The sequence below is a fragment of the Eulemur rufifrons genome, chromosome 20 (assembly GCF_041146395.1).
Source record: "Eulemur rufifrons isolate Redbay chromosome 20, OSU_ERuf_1, whole genome shotgun sequence".
Lineage (NCBI taxonomy): Eukaryota > Metazoa > Chordata > Mammalia > Primates > Lemuridae > Eulemur > Eulemur rufifrons.
Genome location: NC_091002.1, coordinates 23311092 through 23334643, shown reverse-complemented (window position 1 = coordinate 23334643; position 23552 = coordinate 23311092). Strand labels below are relative to the sequence as shown.

Sequence of the window (23552 nt, the reverse complement as noted above, 5' to 3'; positions counted from 1 at the left end):
CTTCCCTGAGCTTCAATCTTCTCACCCATAGAATAAAGAATAACTGACATGGCTGGTATAAAGATGATGTGAGATAATGTATGTAAAAATCCCTCCTTGTAAATTGAAAAACTTTTATATAAATGAAAGGTTATTTCAGGAGCTGAGAGAGAACCATGTTAATGAAAGTAAACTTAACATAGGATTTAAAAGCATATTTTCCAATGTACTTTCAATAAATAAAACTACCACTATTGCCATTTAGCCCATTCTTCTTCCTCCAAGTAGAAAGGAGTCATGCTTTCTCTTGTGGGACAGGTTATCAAAAAACTGACACAACAAGGAGATGCTGAGGCCCCAAGTACATACCTATGCTCGGCAGAAGCTCTGGATGGGATCCCACCTTCTCCTCCACTAGGCCACCTGCAAGTGGCTCAGATGCTATGCCACCATGATTGCTTTTTGTGCTCGGCGCCGTGGAGATGAGCTCAGAGGGTACCAGAGTGGTTACTATTGAGCGTACACTGGTGGGGAGAGCACCGCCAGGTAAGGTGGGTCCTGCTGAGGCGGAGCCCGGGCTAGAGGTCATTTTTAGCAGAGCAGGTGTTGGGGGCGTTGGGGTTTTACTGTCCATCTCTGTGGGTAACTGCTCTGTTCCCATGACCCCTGGAGCTGTGGTCTCTAGCCCTTGGCCTTCAGTTTCTCCATCTGCACCATATTGCTCGTCCCCTTTCTCAAGAGTGCCTGTAACTTTCTTACATGCCTTGGTCAGCAAAATCTGGCCAATTTTGTCCACTTTTCCTTTGCCCTTACTAGATGAGACTGGACTTCGCCGGTTGACAGAGGAACCTGGACTATTATTGGTCAAAAGGGGAGAAACCATTGTGGTTGACTGTGAAGAGGGCAGAGTGCTCTGATCTGCTGAGGTGCTCACTTGAGGACTAGCCTCATCTGGATTCAATTCTTTCACTTGCTGGACAGGGGGATGAGGAGGGACAACTGGAGAAGACGTACAAGGCGGGGAAGGAAGCTGAACAGCGGTGGCTCTCGAGTTAAGGACCAAAGGTCGACCTGTCTGTATGTTTGGAGCGGGACTACTGGAGGGGGCATTAGGCGGTACAGGCGCAGAAGAAAATTTTATGTTCTGAGGTATGTGTAAAGGGCCAACGACTGCGACGGAGGGAGGCATCAGGCCAGAGTTGGTTGTCAGTGGGGCTGCAGGAATTGTGCTTGGCTGTGATCCTTTCATGACCTGAATTATTGAGGATGAATTGATAAAGACAGGAGTAATGAACTGAGGCCGGGCATTAGACTGAGCAGCTGACTGTCCCTCAGAAACCATAACCTTGCTACCCACGTTGGGCATTGTGACGACTGTTGACATCAATGCAGACTGCAAGTGAGTTGGCAGAGCTGCTGATGTGTTAGCTGAAGTTGTGATGGGATTGGAAGTGACAAATACAGTTATTTGACTTGGAGGCAAGGGAGTGGAAATGGAAGAAGAGCTGACAGGTCTTGACATTACTGGAGGGATGCTTGGTGCAACATTAGAACTGACCTCACTCAATTCTGGATGCACAAGGGTTGAACACGGCTCGTTACTGTGAGGTAAGTTTAGGGAATTAGAGGGTTCTTTAGAAGAAGACGGATCCTGCAGTGTGGGAATGACAGATGCTTTTTTGAGATCCTCCCCAGAAACTACTGGAGGCGTTACTTCCAGATCTGTAAGCCCAGGGGGTTTAATGGTCACATTAGGAGCTCCAGAGTTGTCAAGAAGTTGACTTAACGATGTTGGTGCTTCCCTCATAGCAGGAGACACCAAATTTTTGTTCTCTTCAACACCGGGAAGTTTATTAGGATCCGAAGGTTGCCCATCCTTTTTGGATTGATCTTCAGGGACAACCATTTTAACTTCTTGGGCAGGGACTGCTTTTAGCTCAATGTTTACCTGCTCCTTCCTACCCTGGGAATTCTGGCAATCACTGTCCTGAGGCACATTCAAGCTCTCCTTGTTATCCTCGAGAACACCCCCCACTGCAGCCACAGACACGGTGGGATTCTGAGGATTCAGCCCACTGTTGTTAGGAAAGCTCCCAGGTACAGGGGGATTGGTCAAAGGAGTGGGACTGACCAATACATTTCTTGGCAACTCCACGTTCTGCAACAGGGCTGCATTTGTTTGAGAGGCCAGAGTAAGTTTAGGGGCTTTTGAATTTTGCCTCCCAGGACTTGGAGTGGTTTTCCTACTGGACCCAGGACTAGACCTGCGACTGTTGCTTGGACTTGCTCGTTTTGTTGCTCCAGCATTAGACTGCTTTCCAGAATTCACCACCACAGAATCTAATTTGTGAGTTTGTGAGGCAGCAAAATTGGAAGGATTCATGGTAAGATTTGAAGGTGCTTGTCCAATGGCCTTCAAAGTTGTTGGATTTAGGCCCTGTTGATCAAAGCCCCTGTTTAAACTTGGCCTAGGAGGTAAAGGAATATTAATCTGTGGGGGGAAGAGTCCTGCTATGGAGGCATTGAGTCTTTCTGGTGACAGACTGATTTCTGAAGGTTCTGTGCTGGGAGGTCGGTTGTTGGGTGTCTGAGGGTAATAGGGTCTGGGGCTGGCTCTGTTTGGTGTCTTAGGCCTAGATGTTTGGGTTGGAGCAGCCACATTTGGAAAGTGGTGGCCATGAGAGCTGGGCAGGGAATTTACAGGGGGTTGCTGGGGAGTTGCACCTTGAGTTGCTGAAAGGGGCGATGGTCCAGGTTTTGGCCCTGTCATCATTAACTGATTCTGGGAGACTACTAAATGTGAAGGCATGTTATTTGGGCCTCCTGAGACAGATGGTACTTCACTGCCACTCGATTCAGGGAGTGAGGATGCCTCTCCCAGTGGCGAGCTAGAAGTATTCTGTGGGTTCTCCTGGTATACCATTTTCCTTGAAGTGCTTGCCAAAGGAGTATTCACAGGCATTGGCATTCTTTGTTTATCAGGTGACGGTGGCACAGAGGCAGGTCCTTGTAAGCTGACCATGACAGGCACACTGCCACTCTGTTGCAGGGGCGTTCTCTGGGAGTCTGGGTTCAGGGGGCCCCTTGGGGGGTGGACATTTTGGGAGACTGGAAGCCTGACTGATTTGGGATCCTGCTGCATCATGAGCATCATCATCATTTGCTGCTGCTGCTGCTGCTGCTGCTGCTGCTGTTGCTGCTGCGACTGTGGCTGACTGGGAGGTGGCTGCTGCTGCTGCTGAGGCAGTTGTGGCTGTGGCTGCTGCTGTGGAGGCTGTGGTGGCTGTGGTGGGGGTGCCACATGCTGCATGAGTTGAGGAGGCATCTGCTGAAGTGGCCTCTGTTCAACTGGTTGAGAAGGATAACCTAAAACAAGCCCCCCAAATCAGGGAAGTTAGATTTTTCAGCAAGAAAACTTTGCTTCCTTTAGAGTATAGCCAAGCAACATTCATCTAGGTGGCAGACTATGCACAAACAGCTCAGGCATGCCCATTCCTGGGGCAGGAGGCAGCCCCTTATTATCTGACATAAGCAAAGGAGCTTAAGGAAGCAAAAAGCAAAGCATCAAGAACCTGGAGCTCCTCAATGTGCAGGGTCTGAATGAAGCATTATTGTACTAAGAGTCCGACAGATACTCTGTGCTATGCACTGAAAATGGCTGAGTCTGTGCCAGCCAAACATTTAGATGAAACGAGAAAAACTCCATCAACAGCAAGTAGCTGGCCACCCAGCATTCAGGTTTCTTGTAGACATAATATTTCACTGTATTTGCAAGTGAAGTAAAGCATTTAGGATTCATTTTTTCTGTTAGCACAGGATTAACTTTTTAAAGATGTGGTTTTGTTGAAAACGCCAGCATTGACGATAGCCTTTTTATTCTTTCAACTGAAATAAAATATAAAATTATAAGATTCAGTTCCTTAAGAAGGAGGGATGTAAAATTACTCCAATCCATTGGCTCCATACACTATGCTGCATCCTTCAGGCTTAATCCTTTGGGGGAAACCAACTGAATTAAACTGCCCCTCAGACGTAAGTCAGTGTAACAAACAGTAGGAGCTAACAGAAGCTGATATACACATTCAAAATAAAATGAGGGCACTAAGGTTTTTATGGATATTAATTTGCATTTACTCTCTTACATGCAAACCTCTATTTGGAGAAATATTTTCTATTAGTCCACAATTAGGGAATAAGTAAGCCAGAAGCACAGCCCTCAGGAATTAAAAATAATTTTGGGAAAAAAGAATTCTGAGGGAAAATGTCTTCCAGATTTGCAGAAAGCAACGTCTCAAATGATTCTCTCTTTTGAGAAGATTTTACTTGGCATTTTAGAACCAAAACCTTACCCAATGAGAAAGGATAAGCATATACTCAAACCAAGAAGAAAGGCAGTTTAGTGGGAAAAAGTGGGGATATAGCTGGGATGCAATTCTACAAACTAGATTTATTCCATTGTTGCACGAAAGTACATTAGGAAGGTTTTAAGGAGGTGACAGAAAATAAGAACTGTTGCCCCTGGCATTTGGAAGAAATGATGACTCACAATTTTCACAAAGCTACTAAATGCTGTGGGTCAGACTCTGTGCTCAATAGCTAGTTAATATCTTCTGGCCAATGATTTCCATGGTACCAATGAGTACAAGGTGCAGAATCCAGTTTTGAAGATTTTTTTTTAATTCTTTTTTTTGTTTTAGGCACAAGTGACTTCTTGACATTTTTTTTTATAAAGCTAATACCATATGGCAATTCTATAGTTTAACTGTCCTTTTAGCTACATAGCCCAACACAGTGGGTTTTAATTGTTCATATCTAGTCTGGGGTTCCCACTTTAAGAAAATTATAATTTCTGCAAAAGCCCACTGATGTCAGGACTATGACACGGATGCACGGATGTTTTATTTTTCAACCCACCAGAAAGCACAGTAAATACCAAAGAGGGTAGCATAGACAATACAGTGGCCTCTCAAAAGTAATAGTTAAGGGCATGGCTGCTACAGAGTCCAGAAGCTGGAGGCAGCAGTCCAAAGGACACTAGTGGTAAGACAGATTGGAGTGGACGTGACAGAATGCCAGAGAGGGAAAGCAGAGGACACAAATAGTGCCCATAACATAGTCAAAAACCAATTTTATCAATTAAGGGATGCAAACTCATATGCCATTAGGGGCCAGGCAGGTAATAAAGAAGAGAAGTGGGCTGGTATAAGACAGTAGGAGTCCTGTGAACAGTGCCCAACTGCAGAGAGGATTTTCTAAAGGCATTTCAATTCAGGTTTTTGTTTAAGAGACTGCATGGCAATTCAACCCATTATATGCCAAATTCAGCATTCAGGCCCCCAGTTTGCAGAAAGAAGGCAATAAATGTGTGTGAGGACCCTGGGATTCAAATAAGAAGAGTTCAGATGTATCTAAGGAAGAAGGTGCCTTCCTGCTCATAATGCCTTCTGGACATAATCCCCAAAGACTGATGACCTCCCAGCCTCAACCGTGCTGCTGCAACTCACTGGTGGGAAGTGTGGTATGCCCAAACAATTCATAATAAATAACACAAAGTGTTGATATCATGAAGGATTTACCTTTTTTTATCTGTCTGTTTTTTGGATTCACTTTAAAAATATATAAATTAAGAGTAGATTAAAGCTTATTCCTAAAATAATGTCACTCTCATTTATATGCCAAAAAGGAGGTAGACTAACTGGCCAGGAAGAAACAAAACATAACCCTTTGTACACAAAGGGGAGAGTGGCCTAAGTGTAAAGGTCGTGCATCTTTAACTGTGTCACAGGGGAATAAAGTTACAAGTCACTAGTCAGGCCAAGAGTAACCAGGTATAGAGATATTGTGGCAGATGGCCTTGGTCCTATAATACCTGGATTGGAATGAATGAATTTTTGGAGCTCTTCCCTTTTCAACATTTAAAGGATAGTATTATTTTATAATCAGACAGGGGTACAACACAGGGGGTTTCAACAATATTGGTACTGCTTATTCTAAATTTAAGTTGGGTGGTAGGCACATGGGTGTCTCTTTTATTATTATTTACATCTTCTCTATGTTTTAAAGATTTATAATAAAACATCCACAAAAAAGATCATCTTGTTTTAAACCCTGTTAGTTCTCTACTTTGAGAAAGCCCCAGGAGAAAAGGCTGCAGGAAAGGCAGGCAAGCAGGATTAGAGCGAAAACATCTCTCCATTTAATGTTAATTCCATTCTGATGCCAACTAGAACCTTGACATTGACAAGAATAAAGAGGCACTTCACATTTCAGTCCAATTTTATGAGGACTTAAAAATAATGAAGATAAATTTGAGCAGAATGTGTACATGTGCGTATGTGTGTAACATAAGCCTTCGGAAGTTACATTCGAAATTTTTACTTAATATCAAAGCAAAGCTTCCAAATATTAACTAAATACATTAAATCGCTAAAGTAGACTAGTTAGAAGACAAAATAAAATACTATTGTTTCCTTGAAGAGAAGGAAGCCTTGTAATGCTGCACATATGATGACAAGTAATCTTTGGCTAACATTTTATCACCTGGAGGCCGGTTTGAAAATTCTGGCAGTTTAGGGCCTGAGTTGTCCAGGTTAATTCCTTGTTCTCCAGGCAATGGCGGCTGATCAGCCTCCTCCAGACCAGTGGGGCGAGTATCTGGGGCGCTAAAAAATAAGTAACACATCTGAGGTAAGTTATATAGAAAATACACAAAACTAGCTCAACCCCTCCCCTATTTCTAAAAAACGAAAACGTTTCATTATCATCTTTACCATTATTTACATCTCTCCAGTCTGGATAAAATATTCAATATTGGCATAAAAATAATCTGAATTTCATTAAATGTTAAAATCTGCTTAATCTAATAGCACTTATTTATTTAAATTGTTTCCACAAATTTCCGACATAATGATTTTCACGTAACCACCTATCCCTTTGCTGTTTTAAGACTTGATCATGGCCGGGCACGGTGGCTCACGCTTGTAATCCTAGCACTCTGGGAGGCCGAGGCGGTGGATTGTTTGAGCTCAGGAGTTCAAGACCAGCCTGAGCAAGAGCGAGATCCCATTTCTACTAAAAATAGAAAGAAATTATATGGACAGCTAAAAAATATATATAGAAAAATTAGCCGGGCATGGTGGCACATGCCTGTAGTCCCACCTACTCGGGAGGCTAAGGCAGAAGGATTGCTTGAGCCCAGGAGTTTGAGGTTGCTGTGAGCTAGGCTGACGCCATGGCACTCTAGCCTGGGCAACAGAGTGAGACTCCGTCTCAAAAAAAAAAAAAAAAAAGGCTTGATCATAGAGCTATCAATTTTATATAGTACTCTTCCTGTGAAACCACACTATCTTCAGTGTAGCTATCAAATTCAACCAGGGAGTCTGATTGTTTCTTTTTTGTGGATTTGACAGTGGTGGCTCCAGTAATTTTCAACACCTTGCAAAAGGCTGTTGGTTGGTTGATGGAAATGGTATTAGAGAACAAAGAGAACACTACAACAAAGTTAATTCTGCTGCAGAACTGCAGAATAATATTTGCAGACATCCCATTGGCTTTGGGACGCCTTCATTTTTCCCTGGGTGTAGCTTAGAATTTTTAGGGGAGAAGAAAAAAAAGAAGAAAATATGTCTACTCACACACACATTCCCAAAGAAGCAGAGTGCTCACATCCCTCATTTTGTTTGTAATCTCAGTCCTAATGCATCTTTCCTTCCTACTTTTAGTTTCCTTTTGCCCTGGTTTTGTTCATCCACTTTATTTTTATTTTTTTTTTTGGAGACAGAGTCTTGCTCTGTTGCCCGGGCTAGAGTGCTATGGCATCAGCCTAGCTAACAGCAACCTCAAACTCCTAGGCTCAAGCAATCCTACTGCCTCAGCCTCCCGAGTAGCTGGGACTACAGGCATGTGCCACCATGCCCGGCTAATTTTTTCTATATATATTTTTAGCTATCCATATAATTTCTTTCTATTTTTAGTAGAGACGGGGTCTCGCTCTTGCTCAGGCTGGTCTCGAACTTCTGACTTCGAGCGATCCTCCCGCCTCGGCCTCCCAGAGTGTTAGGATTACAGGCGTGAGCCACCTCGCCCAGTCTGTTCATCCACTTTAATGTACTGTTTTGTCTAATAATATAATGAGTCTAGTTTCATAAGCCACCAAAATACATTTTAGAAGACCCAGCATGGGGATCGGGGGGGAGGAGAGGATGGGGGAAAACCTACCTAGTGGGTACAATGAACACTATCTGGGTAATGGGCACACTTGTAGCCCTGATTCAAGCATTAAAAAAGTGATCCATGTAACCAAAAACATCTGTACCCCCCTCTAATATTTTGGGGAAAGAAAAGTCCCAGCACATGGGAATTTAGAACTTGAAGCAGGTCCTTAGCCCATTCAGACCCCTATACCAATTTACTCCTTATGACTTCTCTCTCACTTCAAATTCTAGCCAAAGGATTCTGTGGTAACTTTTTTGAGAATTACATAGCTAAAAAAGCTCAGATATCTGGTTCAGCCCCCTCATGTTACAGATGAGCAAACAAAGGCCCAAAGAGGTGTAATTACGAGACAGGCCCAAGGTTCCACAGAGCTGGAAGTAGGTGTTCTTCCTATTAAACCTACTGTTTCCCTTTCCTAGCAGCCTTGATGCTATATAAGGTCCTTTTCATAATTTATAGACACAACAAGTAGGCAGTTTCCCTCAGGGCTGGTGAAAACAGCAAAAATGCATACTAAAGGCAACAGAATGACCTTGCAATTTTATTCCCAAATAACTGGGAGGAATAAAATAACTATCCCCACAAAAATGTTATTCCCACAGGCTGAGAGTAGTAAAGAACTTAACTGGGAAAGAAGTAACAGAAAAATTGGATAATTAAAGTACTTATTAAGTCTGAATTCAGGAAAACATATATTGTTAATATGCAATGATTGGCTTTTTTTTTTTTGGAGACAGAGGCCCGCTCTGTAGCCAGGGCTAGAGTGCCATGGCATCAAGCTCACAGCAACCTCAAACTCCTGGGCTCAAGCAATCCTTCTGCCTCAGCCTCCCGAGTAGCTGGGACTATAGGCATGCACCACCATGCCTGGCTAATTTTTTTCTATATATATAATTTTAGCTGTCCAGATAATTTCTTTCTATTTTTAGTAGAGACGGGGGTCTCGCTCTTGCTCAGGCTGGTCTTGAACTCCTGACCTCGAGTGATTCTCCCGCCTTGGCCTCTCAGAGTGCCAGGATTACAGGCATGAGCCACCGCGCCCGGCCAACGATTGGCTTTTAACATGTAAGATTCAAAAAGTAGCAAGTGAGTATGATGTAACAGAGTACAACCAAAGAATGTTGTGGGGAAGGCTGAGATAAAAGTAGTTGGTTTTATTTTGAACATTTAAGCTTGTTTAAATAAAGCTCCCCTATTCTTTTCTATAGTGCTAGCAATTTATTTGGATTAAACTGTTATACATTCATTAGTCACTATTCCCTGTTAAATATCTCTAAATTTTAGTTTTATGATTAAAGGCAGAAAATCCAGCTCAATCAATGTTCCTTCTGGAAACATTTTATCAAAGCCAGAAACATGACTTAATACTTAGCTTCAGGAAATGAAATATAAATTATTAATTGCCCTTCCTGCTGTGATCTTGCAAAAGAACTCACCTGGAGAACCTTTACTGAAAGGGTAACTGATTTAAAAAGTCCATTCATCTTAGTGTGAGGGTTTTAAGCTTCTAGGGATGATAAAGAGCCTTTAAAGGAAAGGCACCTGTGCAAAAAACCATTGCTGAGAGACAGCAGTAGTTTTCATTTCCAAAACACATTTGGCTTTTCTGGTTCCCCAATAGCCATCATAGGTCTGAAGTCAGTGCTTTGTGGAGTTGTACTGTGGTACCACTCGTTATTCTTCAGGCTCTGAGTGCCACAACCCCCCTGAGACTGCAGAATTAAGACATGTATTAGCCAAGTGCAATGTATAAACCTTGTTTGGATCCTTCTCAAACAAACAAACTGTAAGAAAAAAAAACTGGAGATAATCAGGGAAATGTGAACACTGTTTGGACATGTGAGAATATTAAGCAAGTATTACTAATAGTTTTCTAGGTGTGCTAATGACATTGTGTGGTCATATAAAAAAACTATTCTTATTTTTTTTAATTTTTATTTTTTAATCTTTTTATTTCTTAAAATATGTTATTCTTCTGAGTGCAGGGCGCACAGCAGTGCAGGGAGCGCAGCACGTGCGCTATTCTTATCTTTTAGAGTTACACATTGAAATATTCACCAAGTGTATTTCTTTTAAAATAATCAAGAGGGCAATGACAGAGAGTATAGATGAAGGCAAGACAGGCTGATAGGCAAGATGATAATTGTTGAAGCAGGGAGGTTTCATTATACTATTCTAGTTTTATATGTCTAAAATTTTCCATCAAAAAAAGCTGTCCATATAGAAACAAATGAATAAAAATTGAGGCAAAATTATCACAACCTACTTTAGATCTTGCTGACTATTTTTCTTCTTCCGAGGGGGTTTCTTCTTCTTCGGTTTATTTGCGTTGGTATTATTTTGCTTATTGTTTACCCCAAAATGGCCTGCAGAGATGTCACTCTGCAACAAGTTGACCAACAATGGGCTTGTTAGCGTGACATCCTTATTGACCGGGAAGCCTGGATTCTGACCACAGGACATCTGATTTCCATTGGGTGCTCCACTGAAAGGTGCATTGAAAGGCATCCCATGGCCTGAGAAGTGGTTTCCCGAGGCACTGTTTCCCTGCATGGCCTGCACATGGGGGGGAACCATGTTGGTTTGTTGCATGCTAACATCAGGCATCATCTGAGACAAGTTGACATCATTATTTGCTGTAGTAGCAGGATCACCATGCTGCTGGGCCATGTGTGGGCTGGGCCCTGGTGGCCGCAGGACCTGCCCCTGAATCCCCATAACCTGAGATGGACTGTTGTTCACGGGCCCTTGCTGGGGCAGCATCTGTCCTGACATCTGTCCAGTAAACTGCACCATGTTTCCTTGCATGTTCGGAGTTGGTCCCCTCATTATCTGTGCTGGTCCCGGCATGACATTGGATTGGTTCTGAGTGTTAAACTGCTGTTTATTCCCCTGCATCTGATTGGTCATGATCTGCTCTATCATTGGGTTCTGTTGGAGCAAAACTTGCCCCTGAGGCCCCATCATCTGGTTATGTGGTGCCATCATTTGTGGGCCCTGCTGGGAAAGCATCTGCTTGGGTGGGGTCATCCTTTGGGGCGAGGGCCCAAGATTTTGGCTCTGAGGGTTCACCATCATTTGGCCCTGTGGCATAAGCTGGGCCCTTGAAAGGATCATGGGGTTCTGAGGGTTCAAGGTTCCTTGTTGCTGGACCATCTGGTTCTGGGAGGGCACGATCTGCTGGTGCATGCCCATCAGCTGAGATGGTGGGCCCTGCTGGGGCTGGCCTTGCATGTTGCCCAGGTTCACCTGAGGAACCCCAGAACTACCAGCCTGCTGATTGTTCATGTTGCCATGAATTCCCATGAGGCTGGGCTGCATCATATTTGGTGGCCCGTGGGACACCTGCATCTGGTTTTGAGGAGGACCAGCTCCTTGACCACCTTAAAAAAAAAAAAAAAAAAGGCACAGTTTCAGAAACAAATATTGTCTTATTGTTATTAAGATACTCAAATTAGCTTACTTAGAAAGACACCCATCACCCATATATTCACTGACATAAATGTGCTGTGGTTGACATACTTTCTATGAGTTTTCTAAACTATGCAGATGTGACTGTGGGATAACTGTTTACATTCTCAGTGACCATACAATAGAGAAGAAGAAACAGTTTCTTTACTCCTATGTGGTTACTTACAGATAACATTTTGAAGATTAATAAAGTTTACTTTCTTTCAGATTAAATCAATAGAAAGGCAGCATCTCATTGTTTTAAAATGACTTGTAGCTACCTTAAGGTGAAGAAAATTAACAAAAAGCACTGTAAGCTAGTGAAATAAACTCTGCTATAAATGAGCCAGGGAAACAAAGAATGTGAAGTATCCTCTTAGGAAAACTTCAATAATGCTGAAAAGACATTTAAACATGCTTCTTGGAAAACTAATGATGACACTCAACTCGTGTGATATTTGGATGCTGTACTTTAAAGAAAGGAACATCTAATACTTCTTAAGGATAGGTCTCCTCTACACTATGTGGTAAAAATTATTTACTCTTAATCTAGAAGCTGAGCCTCTGGTGACTTGATGACCCATTTGGAAGCTGCAGGCAAATGGATGCTAAAACTTCAGTGACCCTCCCCTATGGCAGTCCCTGGTGGACTACATGAAACATGTTCTATTCTCAGCTATTTCTAATTTAGACAAAAGGTGCTGCCTGGCTTGCTGAGTTTACTTATTGTTGGATCTTTGGGATTTTCTTTTCTTTTCCTTTCTTTTTTTTTTCTTTTTTTTTTTGAGACAGAGTCTCACTCTGTTGCCTGGGCTAGAGTGCCGTGGCATCAGCCTAGCTCACAGCAACCTCAAACTCCTGGGCTTAAGCGATCCTACTGCCTCAACCTCCCGAGTAGCTGGGATTACAGGCATGCGTCACCATGCCCGGCTAATTTTTTCTATATATATATTTTTTTTTAGTTGGCCAGATAATTTCTTTCTATTTTTAGTAGAGACGGGGGTCTCGCTCTTGCTCAGGCTGGTCTTGAACTCCTGACCTCGAGCGATCCTCCTGCTTTGGCCTCCCAGAGTGCTAGGATTACAGGCGTGAGCCATTGCCCCGGCCTGGGATTTTCTTATAGCTACTTGTTCTCTCTTTTAAATGAATAACCTTCTACCTTATTTTATCCCTTTTATTTTTCACTTTTAAATGGGGATTAGAAAGTGGCAGCCATAATGAAATTATGAAGCCAGTCCATGATCCAGCCAGGAAGGGAGGAGACAAACTGTGCTTTGTTTACACTATCCAGATTTTTCCTGAATTCCAACGAAGATTTTTCTAAACCGGCCTTATGAACCCAAACTTGAACTCCATGACCACTGTATATGCTTATATACACTAAATATACCAGTGTATATTCATTCTATCAACAAATATTTATTGAGCACCTAATATGTACAAGGCACTTTTGGTGCTGAGGTAATATCAATAAGCAAGATAGACCAAATCCCTGCCCTCATTGAGCCTACAATCTAGTTGGTAAAAGACACAATAAACAAATAGATGAGTATTTTTTCAGGAAGCAGTAAAAGCTAACAAGAGAAATAAAGTAGGGTAAGAGAACAGAAAATGACAGACAAGAGTAGAGCTACTTTAGATAGGATAAATGGGAAAATCAAAACAATATGTGAATGTGGAAGGTGCCATATAAAAGTAGAAAATAGCTGTCCTAGGGTGGAGGAATTTTAAGTGATTTTATCATTGTTTTAAAACTTCCTATAAAAAACAGAAATTCACATAACTCATGAATGAAGTTTGCGTTAGCAGATAGGGAAAGTCATGTAGTTTGCTCTACGCTTCTCTTACCTTACCCTTCAAGAGACAGTTTGAACTTTGTTTTTTTATTAAGTCGGGATTTTTCTCATTCCTTAGTGATTTACAATTATAGTTGGGAACCACATAACTAAATTAGCTCCAAGTGGGAATGGGAGTTCAGAAAATATTTGAACTATCTCAGTCCAAACTGCTTGAATGAAAAAGGGTAAGAGGATTAGTCATGTGGTCCCTAAGCAACCAGAAACATGAAGTTTGAGCTTATAAAATACTGCTCTACAAATACTTCTGAGCCATTCCATTGTATCTTATTTCCCTTCCAAAATTTCTTCTTATATACAATACACTGTTGGTATTAAATTTGAACCAATTAAGTTTGAAAAAACACCACATTGTAAACCAGAATTCAGATACCCAGCATAAACAAAGCTAGTAAGTACTATACAGAGACTTAAAAAGTTGCAGTTGTCTAAACATGCTGTATGCCTAGATGGCTTTGTAGCTAGTTTCATTTGCCAGAAATGCCTTTTGTCCTTTTACTATCCGAGCAAGCTCTAACTCAGGAGTCAGCAAACTATGGCCCATGGGCCAAATCAGGCCCACTGCTGATTTGTAAATAAACAAATGTTTAGAACACTGCCTTGCTCATTTGTTTACATATTGTCTATGGCTACTTTCTGTGCTACAATAGTAGAGTTGAGTAGTTGTAACAGAGACCATATAACCTGTAAAACCTAGAATAATTACTATCTGGCCCTTTACAGAAAAAAATTGCTGACCCCTGCTCTAACTTGTTTCATCTCCTTTTCTTAGGTGTTTCCTGAGACATTTTACCTACTTCCTACAAATTAGTTATTGCTCTGAAAGAATAATTATTTGTGGGTGTGAAATTAAGCTGAGAGACAAGGACTTATTTGTCTGTATACCCTTGTTGCCTATCAAGTCTACCACAAATACTCAATAAATGCCAGATGAATAAATCACAGAAAACAAACCTGCATGCTGGACATTTTGATTTGCTTGCAGCTGAGGGGCTCCTGAATTCCCAGGGGTGGTTGCTGTGGTCGAAGGCACCTGACCTTGCATAAAGTTCGGATTGGCCTGTCCTGCTGAGAAGCCAGGTGGGAGGCGTTTAGGCATTCCTTAATAGAAAACAATGAGTAAGGCAGTTACCTAGCAAATTTATACTCTTGCTCAGATATGGAATGAATAAGGAAGGATGAGCTGCATGAAGTCTCCACTGGCTTAGCTCTCTCTGTCACACTGGTAGGATCTTTAATAACAAGGTTGGGAAAGATGGTTAAAAAAATCAACACAATTTTTTATATGAGCATTGTCAAAATGAAAAAGAAATACTAAAAAATTTACACTTAGAACATGCCAAGGAAAAGATGGCAATCTGCTCCCTAAACGTGATCTGAGGCCACGCCACAGCAAGGTTTGAGGGCTCACTCTTTTTTTTATACAACGGACCCCAAAACTTTACATACTTTAACACAGTCACCAAAGGAATAGGCTAAATTCTCTCATATTTAACAAATTGATATGAAATACTATAAAACAAAGAGCTGGGTCCCGATATTAAAGATAGGTGATTTTTTTTTTCCTTTGAGGGAAATGGATGACAATCTCCTTTGAAGAAAATTTCCCCCCAATATTGTGCTTGTCTCTTTGGAAGAGACAAGGGATCAGAAACAGTTCATAGGAGCTTCAAAGTGAGGCTATATTAAATTTATCATCATGCCTTCCCCTCATAAAGTTTGCTGTTGATTCTGACAGCTGTGGTACTGAAAACCATGCTCCAATGGAATCTTACTCAAGTATTAGTTCCTTTTAGGAAGGCCTAATTTCAGAAAACAAATTTATAGTAAGAAGAATCTCAGAACCCACTCATCATTTATAACGCAGGCCTTGATGTGGCCAGATCACCTAGGTGAGCATATCATCTGCTCTATGAAAGCATCAAGACCCTAAAGCTCACTTAAAAATTTCTTGTATTAGTCCATTTATGTTTTTAAGGGCCAAATTTTCAATGCCCTGAAAGACTCTTTGTAGACAAATATGCATTTGTCCTTTCTTTAGCAGTGACAAGCCCCATTTGCATGCTTCCACTGTAATTAAATCGGTAATCACTTTTGCAGGAGGGACTACCCAGCTTCCACTGATCCAGGGCCAGATGGCCCAGAACAGTGAAGTTTGGAACGGAAACATTCTTGCATTTTCTAAGAACTTCTTAGGATTCAAATATCAGAGCCTGCATGTCAGCAAAATTAATTATAGGAGAGTGAAAAGACTGATGAGCAACTTAATTTCACCAGAAACCATGGGAACATGCCTTTGCTATGTCGCACTAAAGATGCAAGGGTTTTTTCTGGGTTGGCAATGGGTGTCTTTTGGTGGGGGATATGCTTATCAGATGATAGTATTACTGATACTCTCTATACCTTACTGAAAAGCTCCAAGCACATTCATGTGCACTAGATCAATGATTAATAAGAATAAATAATAAACATGGAGATGGATAAGTTTTACTGTAATCGTTTTACCTCTCACACATTAAGCTCCATTGCTTTTTCTTCATACAAGAGGCACCTTACAAAATAAATAAATAAATCTCCTTTAGGTATAACTGGTGGAATTCCCTCTCTAAGGAGCAGGCATTGGCATTATAAATCTATAAAAGTCAATGATTTCCAAACTTATTCCCCTTTAAGACTTTAATCAAACTTAACAAATACCATGCTTACTATTTTACTATTAATAGGATTATCAAAATTGATAATTATAAGGGCCTTTCCCCCAATAAGACCCTTGTCCTTATCTTTTCATTTTTGCTTTACTGCATAAATTTTTTCAACAGCTGAGAAGTTTAAATTGTTAATAAAATGCATGTTTCTTCTGGACATTTTAATTTACTAGTACAAGATCAAGCAAAAATATTTGAAAAACAGAATGAACATCTCTATATTGAATTTTACCTGCATTTTAATCCAGAGAGCTAGCTTAAAATTAACCTGTAAGATGCTTCATAATGTATCAAGTTAACTAAGTTATACAAGCGTCACCACCATATCAACAAAACCAAATAATTATATCCTTCTTTCACTCCCTCCATTAACTCTAAAAACTGAAGTTCTACTAAGATCTATCTCCAGCAAATTTATTATCACAAATAGCTTCAGTGTTCCTCACCTCCTAGGCCAGGATGTAAACTCTGTGGCCCCTGGTTTGGTGGTTGCTGCTGCATCACCATGAAGTTAGGTGGCACATTTCCCTGTTGAACCATAGGATTCCGACCTGGAGAGCTGACAGGCTGCTGAAATCCCTGGGGAAGTGGGTTATTTTGAGGTGGCCTTGGTCCCATCTGCTGCTGAGTTTGGTTAACCGTTGGGGAGGATGCAGGGGATCCCTGCTGGAAGGAGGAGGGTGAGGAGGCAGGAGACTTGTTGGTGAGGTGGGGCTGCTGCAGGGGGGTTGGGACCCTGGAGGGCCCTCCCTGCAAGCTCTTCATCTGAGGAGCTGTGAACTGGCCTGGGTTGCTCATCTGAGGAAAGTTTGTATGGGCTTGTGAGGCTTGCTGGCTGCCAAAGGGATATGGAGGGGGAGGGTGGGAAGGTGTCTGTACCGTGGCTAAGGATGGTCTTGCCTGGAGTTGCTGTTGCATTGGGCCAGGCAAAGGAGCCTTCTTCCACCCTTGGTTTGCAGTCATTGTGCCCAGAGAACCCTGGGCTGGAGGAGGTTGAAGGGCTCCGGAAGGCAGCTGGTTCCAGCCTGGAGGAACAGGCACCTGAGTTGGGGCAGTAAACTGGGGTCGAATTCCCTGTGGCTGTTGCTGCTGATGTTGCTGTGGGGGTCTTGCCTGCAACTGTTGCTGCTGTTGCTGTTGTTGTTGCTGTTGTTGCTGCTGCTGCTGCTGCAGCTGGGGAAAATTAGCTGGGTTCATTTGTCTGTTCACAGGGACAGGCTGCATCGGGTGGTGTGGGGGAGCTAAAGATCCTGAGGGATGACTTTGCTGCTGTATATGAAGCCCAGAGAGGAGTGGGTCCATTGCATCTGTTTAAAGATAGTCAACAAAGCAATAATTAACCTACTGCAACCTAGAGCAATGGCCTTGGCAATTCTGCAAATATAGAGTAAAATCTGCTGGCACTATTCAACAAAATAAGTATTTGTGAATACCATGTATGTGCAAAACAGGATACCAAGATAACAGAAATATGAATCCTGCCTTAAAAAGAGCTTATGGTTCAACAGTGGACTTAAGAGCCAAACGTGAAATGTAGAGAGCAATATTTTCCAAATCATATTCTAGGGAACTATGAAAATTAGTGTTATAAAAAAAAGAAAACAAAACAGTCGATTAGGTTTGGGAAACACTGAAGCTCACCACCTTAGGTTTCTTCACTGTAGGGCTTTCAGTGGCTCTAATATGTTAATTTTGAATCTCGAGGAGAGGGACAAAGAATGATGCATTTAATCAAGTTTACTTGACTATAGAGTACTCTGTCATGGAGCATCTTGTAGGACTAAGTAGGCCAAGGCATGTATTTTGAGGAATGTTGGGGTATAAGTGATAAGAGAATCATGAGAAATTCTAAGAAAACGATGACATTTAGCTTAAAGAAATCAGGGCAGATTTTGTAAAGAAGGTGGCATTTTGAGTTACGCAGTTAGAAATTCGGCATCAGAGATAGCTGATCTGTGCAGAAGTTTCGGCCTCTTCAGTCTTCAAAGATTGGAGGTTATTACCTGACTGAGAAGCTGGGCGAGGAGTCCTGGGCTGGAGTTCTGGATTGGGGCCTGCTGTCATCATGGAAGATGACACATTTCCACCCTGGGGTATCATAACAGTGGCGGGGCTGTTCATCCTTATTAATCCTAGAAAAAAAAAAAAATCCCTACAATAGAATACTGGAATTGGCACAATTTTTGTTTTTAATGAAATATTTCAAGAATATGAAAAGGTATGAAAATTTCTATACTCATCATTTATCTTTTTTAAATCTCCAAAATTTGTCCTATCTACATCAGATATACATGTAGATACAGCAGAAGCCTCCTACTCCTTTCCAATCTGATTCCATTTCCTTCCTTTTATTATAATTGGGACCAACAGTTCTATGAATGTTCATTTACCTTTTCTGTATATGTAGGTAAGCTGCACAGCATTTTTTTTTGAGACAGGGTCCTGTTCTGTCACTCTGGCTAGAGTACAGTGGTATCATCATAGCTCACTGCAACCACAAACTCCTGGGTTCAAGTGATCATCCTGCCTCAGCCTCCTGAGTAGCTGGGACTACAGGTGCACACGGCTAATTTTTCTATTTATTGTAGAGTCGAGGTCTTGCTTTTACTCAGGCTGGTCTTGAACCTCTGATACCAAGTGATCCTCCCATCTTGGCCTCCCAGAATGCTAGGATTATAGGAGTGAGCCACCGTGCCTGGTCTTGTATGCTTTTAAATCTCTGCATAAGGGGTACCATACTATATGCATTTTTTTTTTCAGTTTCCTTTTTCATTTAATATTATTGAGATTCAACCCTTTTGACTGCTCTAAGTGCTCAATGGTATGGAAACATACATCCATCTTTCTGCTGATGACTACTAAGGTTTTACTTTTCCTTTTTATTCTCACAATTTTGCAAGGCCATGTATTTGTCATGAATTCTTGTGGACATATGAGAGTGTCTTTAGACTATTTTAGACTATATACTTAGAACTGCTAGGTGTTTTTTTTTTTTTTAAGAGACAGGGTCTCACTCTTGCTCAGGTTGGTCTTGAACTCCTGAGCTCAAGTGATTCTCCCACCTCAGCCTCCTAGAGTGCTAGGATTATAGGTGTGAGCCACTGCAACTGGCCCAGAATTGCTAGGTTTTAAAGTATAAGCATCTTCAATTTTATTACATATTGGTAAATTGCTCTTGAAAGTGGTTATACCAATTTATACTCCAACTAGCAGTTTGAGAGCTCCTCTTCCATCTCTCTCATTTCTGACACTGTTATATTTTTTAGGATTTATCATCTATGTTCTTAAGTGAGAATAGCTTATAATTATCCTCTCTTCCTGTCCTTCTTTGACTTTTGGCATCAAGATTAAAATAACCTCAAAATAAGTTGGAAAGAATCTTTCCTCTTTTTCTATGCTCTAGAAGAGTATGTACATCTGTTCTTTAAATGTTTAGTAAAACTTACCTATAAAACCATCTGGGCCTATAGGATATACTAATTCATACAGAAACAGATATTTAGTTATTTCCATTTCTTAAGTGGTTCTAGATTTTTCAAGTTTATTATGCCCTACCAAGTCAATTTTGATTAAATTATAATTTTGCCAACACTCTTACCCAGTTTATCAGTTTTAGTTGTCCTTTCAAAGGGAACATCTTTTGGGTTTGCTGCTCTGCTGTACTGTTTTTCCTTTTTTTTTTTCTTTCTCCTTTTTTTTTTTTTTTTTTGAGACAGAGTCTCGCTCTGTTGCCTGGGCTGGAGTACCGTGGCGTCAGCCTGGCTCACAGCAACCTCAAACTCCTGGGCTCAAGCAATTCTACTGCCTCAGCCTCCCGAGTAGCTGGGACTACAGGCATGCGCCACCATGCCCGGCTAATTTTTTCTATATATATTTTTAGTTGTCCAGCTCATTTCTTTCTATTTTTAGTAGAGATGGGGTCTCCCTCTTGCTCAGGCTGGTCTTGAACTTCTGACCTTGAGCGATCCTCCCACCTCGGCCTTCCAGAGTGCTAGGATTACAGGCGTGAGCCACAGTGCCTGGCCTGCTTTACTGTTTTCCTGATTCATATTTATCTCTGCTCTTATCTTCATTATTTCCTGCCTAGCTTATTACTTTGCTGTTCTTTTTCCCCATTCTTAAGTCAGACATTTAGCTTGTTAATTTTCAGTTGATATTCTTCATTAATATAAATTTCTGAGGGTTAAAATTTCTTCTAAGCACTGTATTAGCTACATCTCACAAATTTTGGTATGTACTATTCTCATTACTCCATTCTAAATATTGTCTAATTTCCATCATGATTGCTTTTTAAATAATCTTTAGGTTTTAGAATATATTTCTAAATTTCCAAAAACAAGGTTTTTTGTTTGTTTGTTTTTTGGTACTGACTTGATTTAGTTGCACTGTGATCAGAGAACAGGATCTGTGTGATATCAATATTTACTGAAACTTGCTCTTGGCTGGAATCCATGGTCAATTTGTATAAATTTTCCACTTTTGCTTGGAAAGATTAAGAATTCTTCAATTATTACTGCATGGTTTCTATATATGTCCATCATATAAAACTATTTTATTATTCAAGTTTTCCTTATCCTTACTAATTTTTTTATAAGCTTGATCCATTAGTTACTAACAGAAGTATATTAACATCTCCCCTAAGATTTGCTATCTCCATGCAATTCTTACATATTTTGGGGGTAGGTTATTAAGTACGTAAGTTTAGCTACCTTCCTGGCGAACTGTTCCTTTTACATCATACAGTGACCCTATTTATCCTCAGTAATGCTTTTTATCTTAATATCTGTTTTATCTTATAAAAATATACCTTTTTCTTGGTTAATATTCACCTTGTTTATCTTCTTTTCTATACTAACTTTGAGCTGTCTGAGTCTTTATATTTTATGCGTTTCCTATAAGAGTATATAGCTAACCCTAAGACTGATTAATCATTTCCTTTTTTTTTTCTTAGAGACAGGGTCTCGCTCTGTCACTCAAGCTGGAGTACAGTGGCACAATCATAGCTCACTATAACCTTGAACTCCTGGGCTCAAGCAATCCTTCTGACTACAGGCGAGTACCACCATGCCCAGTTAATTTTTAAAATTTTTTTGTAGAGACAGGGTCTCACTATGTTGCCCAGGCTGGTCTTGTACCCTTGCCTCAAGCTATCCTTCCACCTTGGCCTCCCACAGTGCTGAGATTATAGCCATGAGCCACCATGCCTGGCCTAAACATTTCCTTTTTATTGGTTTTCATAATCCATTTACCTTTATTGTTAACTAACGGTATATTTTGATTTATTCTGTCATTTTATGCTTTCTATTCACCCTCCTTTTTCTATGCTGTTTTCTTATTTTTCCTGAATTTTACTGGATTGATTAATTTCATCAAACCCTTCCTCTACTCCTTTGTTGCTAATTTAGAAGTCATACATTCTATTATTTTATTGATATCTTTAAAATGTCAACAGACATATGACTTAAAGTCTAAAGACAATATATGATCATCATTGCTAAATAAGTCAATGCTTATTTAGATTTACCCCATGTTTACCAATTATTTAGCTCACCATTCCTTCTTAGATCTTATTTCTTCCATCTTAGGACCAATTTTCTTCTTCCTGAAGTACATCCTTGAGCAGTTCAATTAGCAAGGGTCTGTTAATGGTAAATTCTCTTAGTCTCTTTGAAAAGGTCTTTATTTCATACTACTTTTTTTTTTTTTTTGGATACAGTCTCCCGGGCCATAGTGCAGTGGTATGATTATAGCTCACTGCAACCTCAAACTCCTGGGCTCAAGCAATCCTCCTGCCTCAGCCTATTGAGAACCTGGGACTATACAGGCACACACCGCTTTGCCCGGCTAATTTTTCTATTTTTAGTAGAGGTGGAGTCTTGCTCTTGCTCAAGCTGGTCTCAAACTCTTGAGCTCAAGCTATCCTCCCACCGAGCTAGGATTACAGGCGTGAGCCACCACACCTGGCCATATACTCTTTTTTTTTGAGACAGGGTTCTCACTGTGCTGCCCAGGCTAGTCTCGAACTCTTGGCCTCAAGCAATGCTCCCACCTCAGCCTCCTGAAGTGTTGGGATTATAGGCGTGAGCCACTACACCTAGCGTTCTCATATACTCTTGATAGTATAGCGACATTTAAAATTCTAGGCTGTCAATTATTTTCTCAGCACTTTGAAAACTAGATTCTAATGCCACTATTATGAAATCAGCTGTAGGTCTGTAGCTTTCCCTTGTAAATACCTGGTCTTTTCTTTTGGGTTGCTTTTAACATTCTCTTTGTTTTCAATGTTCTGTAGCTTTACAATATCGTGTCTAGATGTGGGTTTATTTTTTTATTTGTAGTGCTCAGGATTGCTATGCTTCTGAATCTGAGGACTTATGTCTTTTATCAGTTCTGGAAAAATTTCAGTCATTCTCTCCATCCCTCCCCAATTCCTTTATTTTCTTCTGGAACTCTTCAAACATACATTAAACCTTCTCATTTTATCCTTCATGTCTCTTGACTCCTTTCATATTTCATTATCTTTATTTATTTCTCTTTGCTGCATTCTGGGTTATTTTCTTCAAATTCACCTTTTAATCCAGCTATTTCTAATTTTCTGAATAAGTTATTCCTTTGAAGATTTTTAAATTTCTGTCTCACTATGTCACTTGGGCTAGAGTGCAGTGGCCTCATCCTAGCTCACTGCAACCTCAGACTCCTGGGCTCAAGGGATCCTCCTGCCTCTTTGCCTTGCAAGTAGCTGGGACTACAGGTCCATGCCACCCCACCATGCCTGGCTAATTTTTCTATTTTTTATACAGACAGGGGTCTTGTTCAGGCTGGTCTTGAACTTTCTGGCCTCAACCAATCCTCCTGCCTCAGCCTCTCAAAGTGCTAGGATTATAGTCGTAAACCACTGCGCCCAGCTCTGATTTTCATAATTTTTTTTTTTTTTTTAGGCTAGTCAAGTGAAGCAGTGGGAGTAGCGAATGAACAAAGGAATCTGTAACTGGGTGTGATTAGTTAGTTGTAAACACCACTGCATTAGGACCAGCTGATTTTCATAATTTTTAATACCCTGATATACCTATTACCTAAAATTCAAGAGAGAGGGAGTTTAATCCTAAATTTTATAAATCTGGAGTATAAACCCACTGATAGTAGGCTTTAACTCTGCAATGGCTTGGGTTGAGAATGTGCCCCTCAATAGCTTCAACAGTAATCACCAATCTAGAACCATTAATGTTAATGGTTTAGCCTGGTTCTTCCTGGGTCATTTTACCAACATATTAAATGTCCAACATGCAAGAGAGTAGAGAAGACAATTCCACAACCACCATTCTTCCACCCCGCAATTAGAGCACACACC

At 40.9% G+C, this 23552-nt stretch overlaps 1 protein-coding gene across 6 annotated transcripts in view; it reads right to left on the bottom strand.

The window, feature by feature from the left end:
• NCOA6 (nuclear receptor coactivator 6) overlaps window positions 1-23552 on the bottom strand; it is a 98334-nt gene that overhangs the window by 21128 nt on the left and 53654 nt on the right. For 4 of the 6 annotated variants that reach the window (XM_069495411.1, XM_069495405.1, XM_069495407.1 and 1 more), the window contains 6 exons: window positions 18208-18336; window positions 16651-17511; window positions 14454-14600; window positions 10460-11576; window positions 6520-6641; window positions 349-3345 (listed from right to left, as the gene is read on the bottom strand). In XM_069495411.1, coding sequence (XP_069351512.1) covers window positions 349-3345; window positions 6520-6641; window positions 10460-11576; window positions 14454-14600; window positions 16651-17511; window positions 18208-18336 — 5373 coding nt within the window. The remainder of the gene's footprint in view (window positions 1-348; window positions 3346-6519; window positions 6642-10459; window positions 11577-14453; window positions 14601-16650; window positions 17512-18207; window positions 18337-23552) is intronic. The other 2 variants (XM_069495408.1, XM_069495409.1) reach the window with 2 other exon arrangements.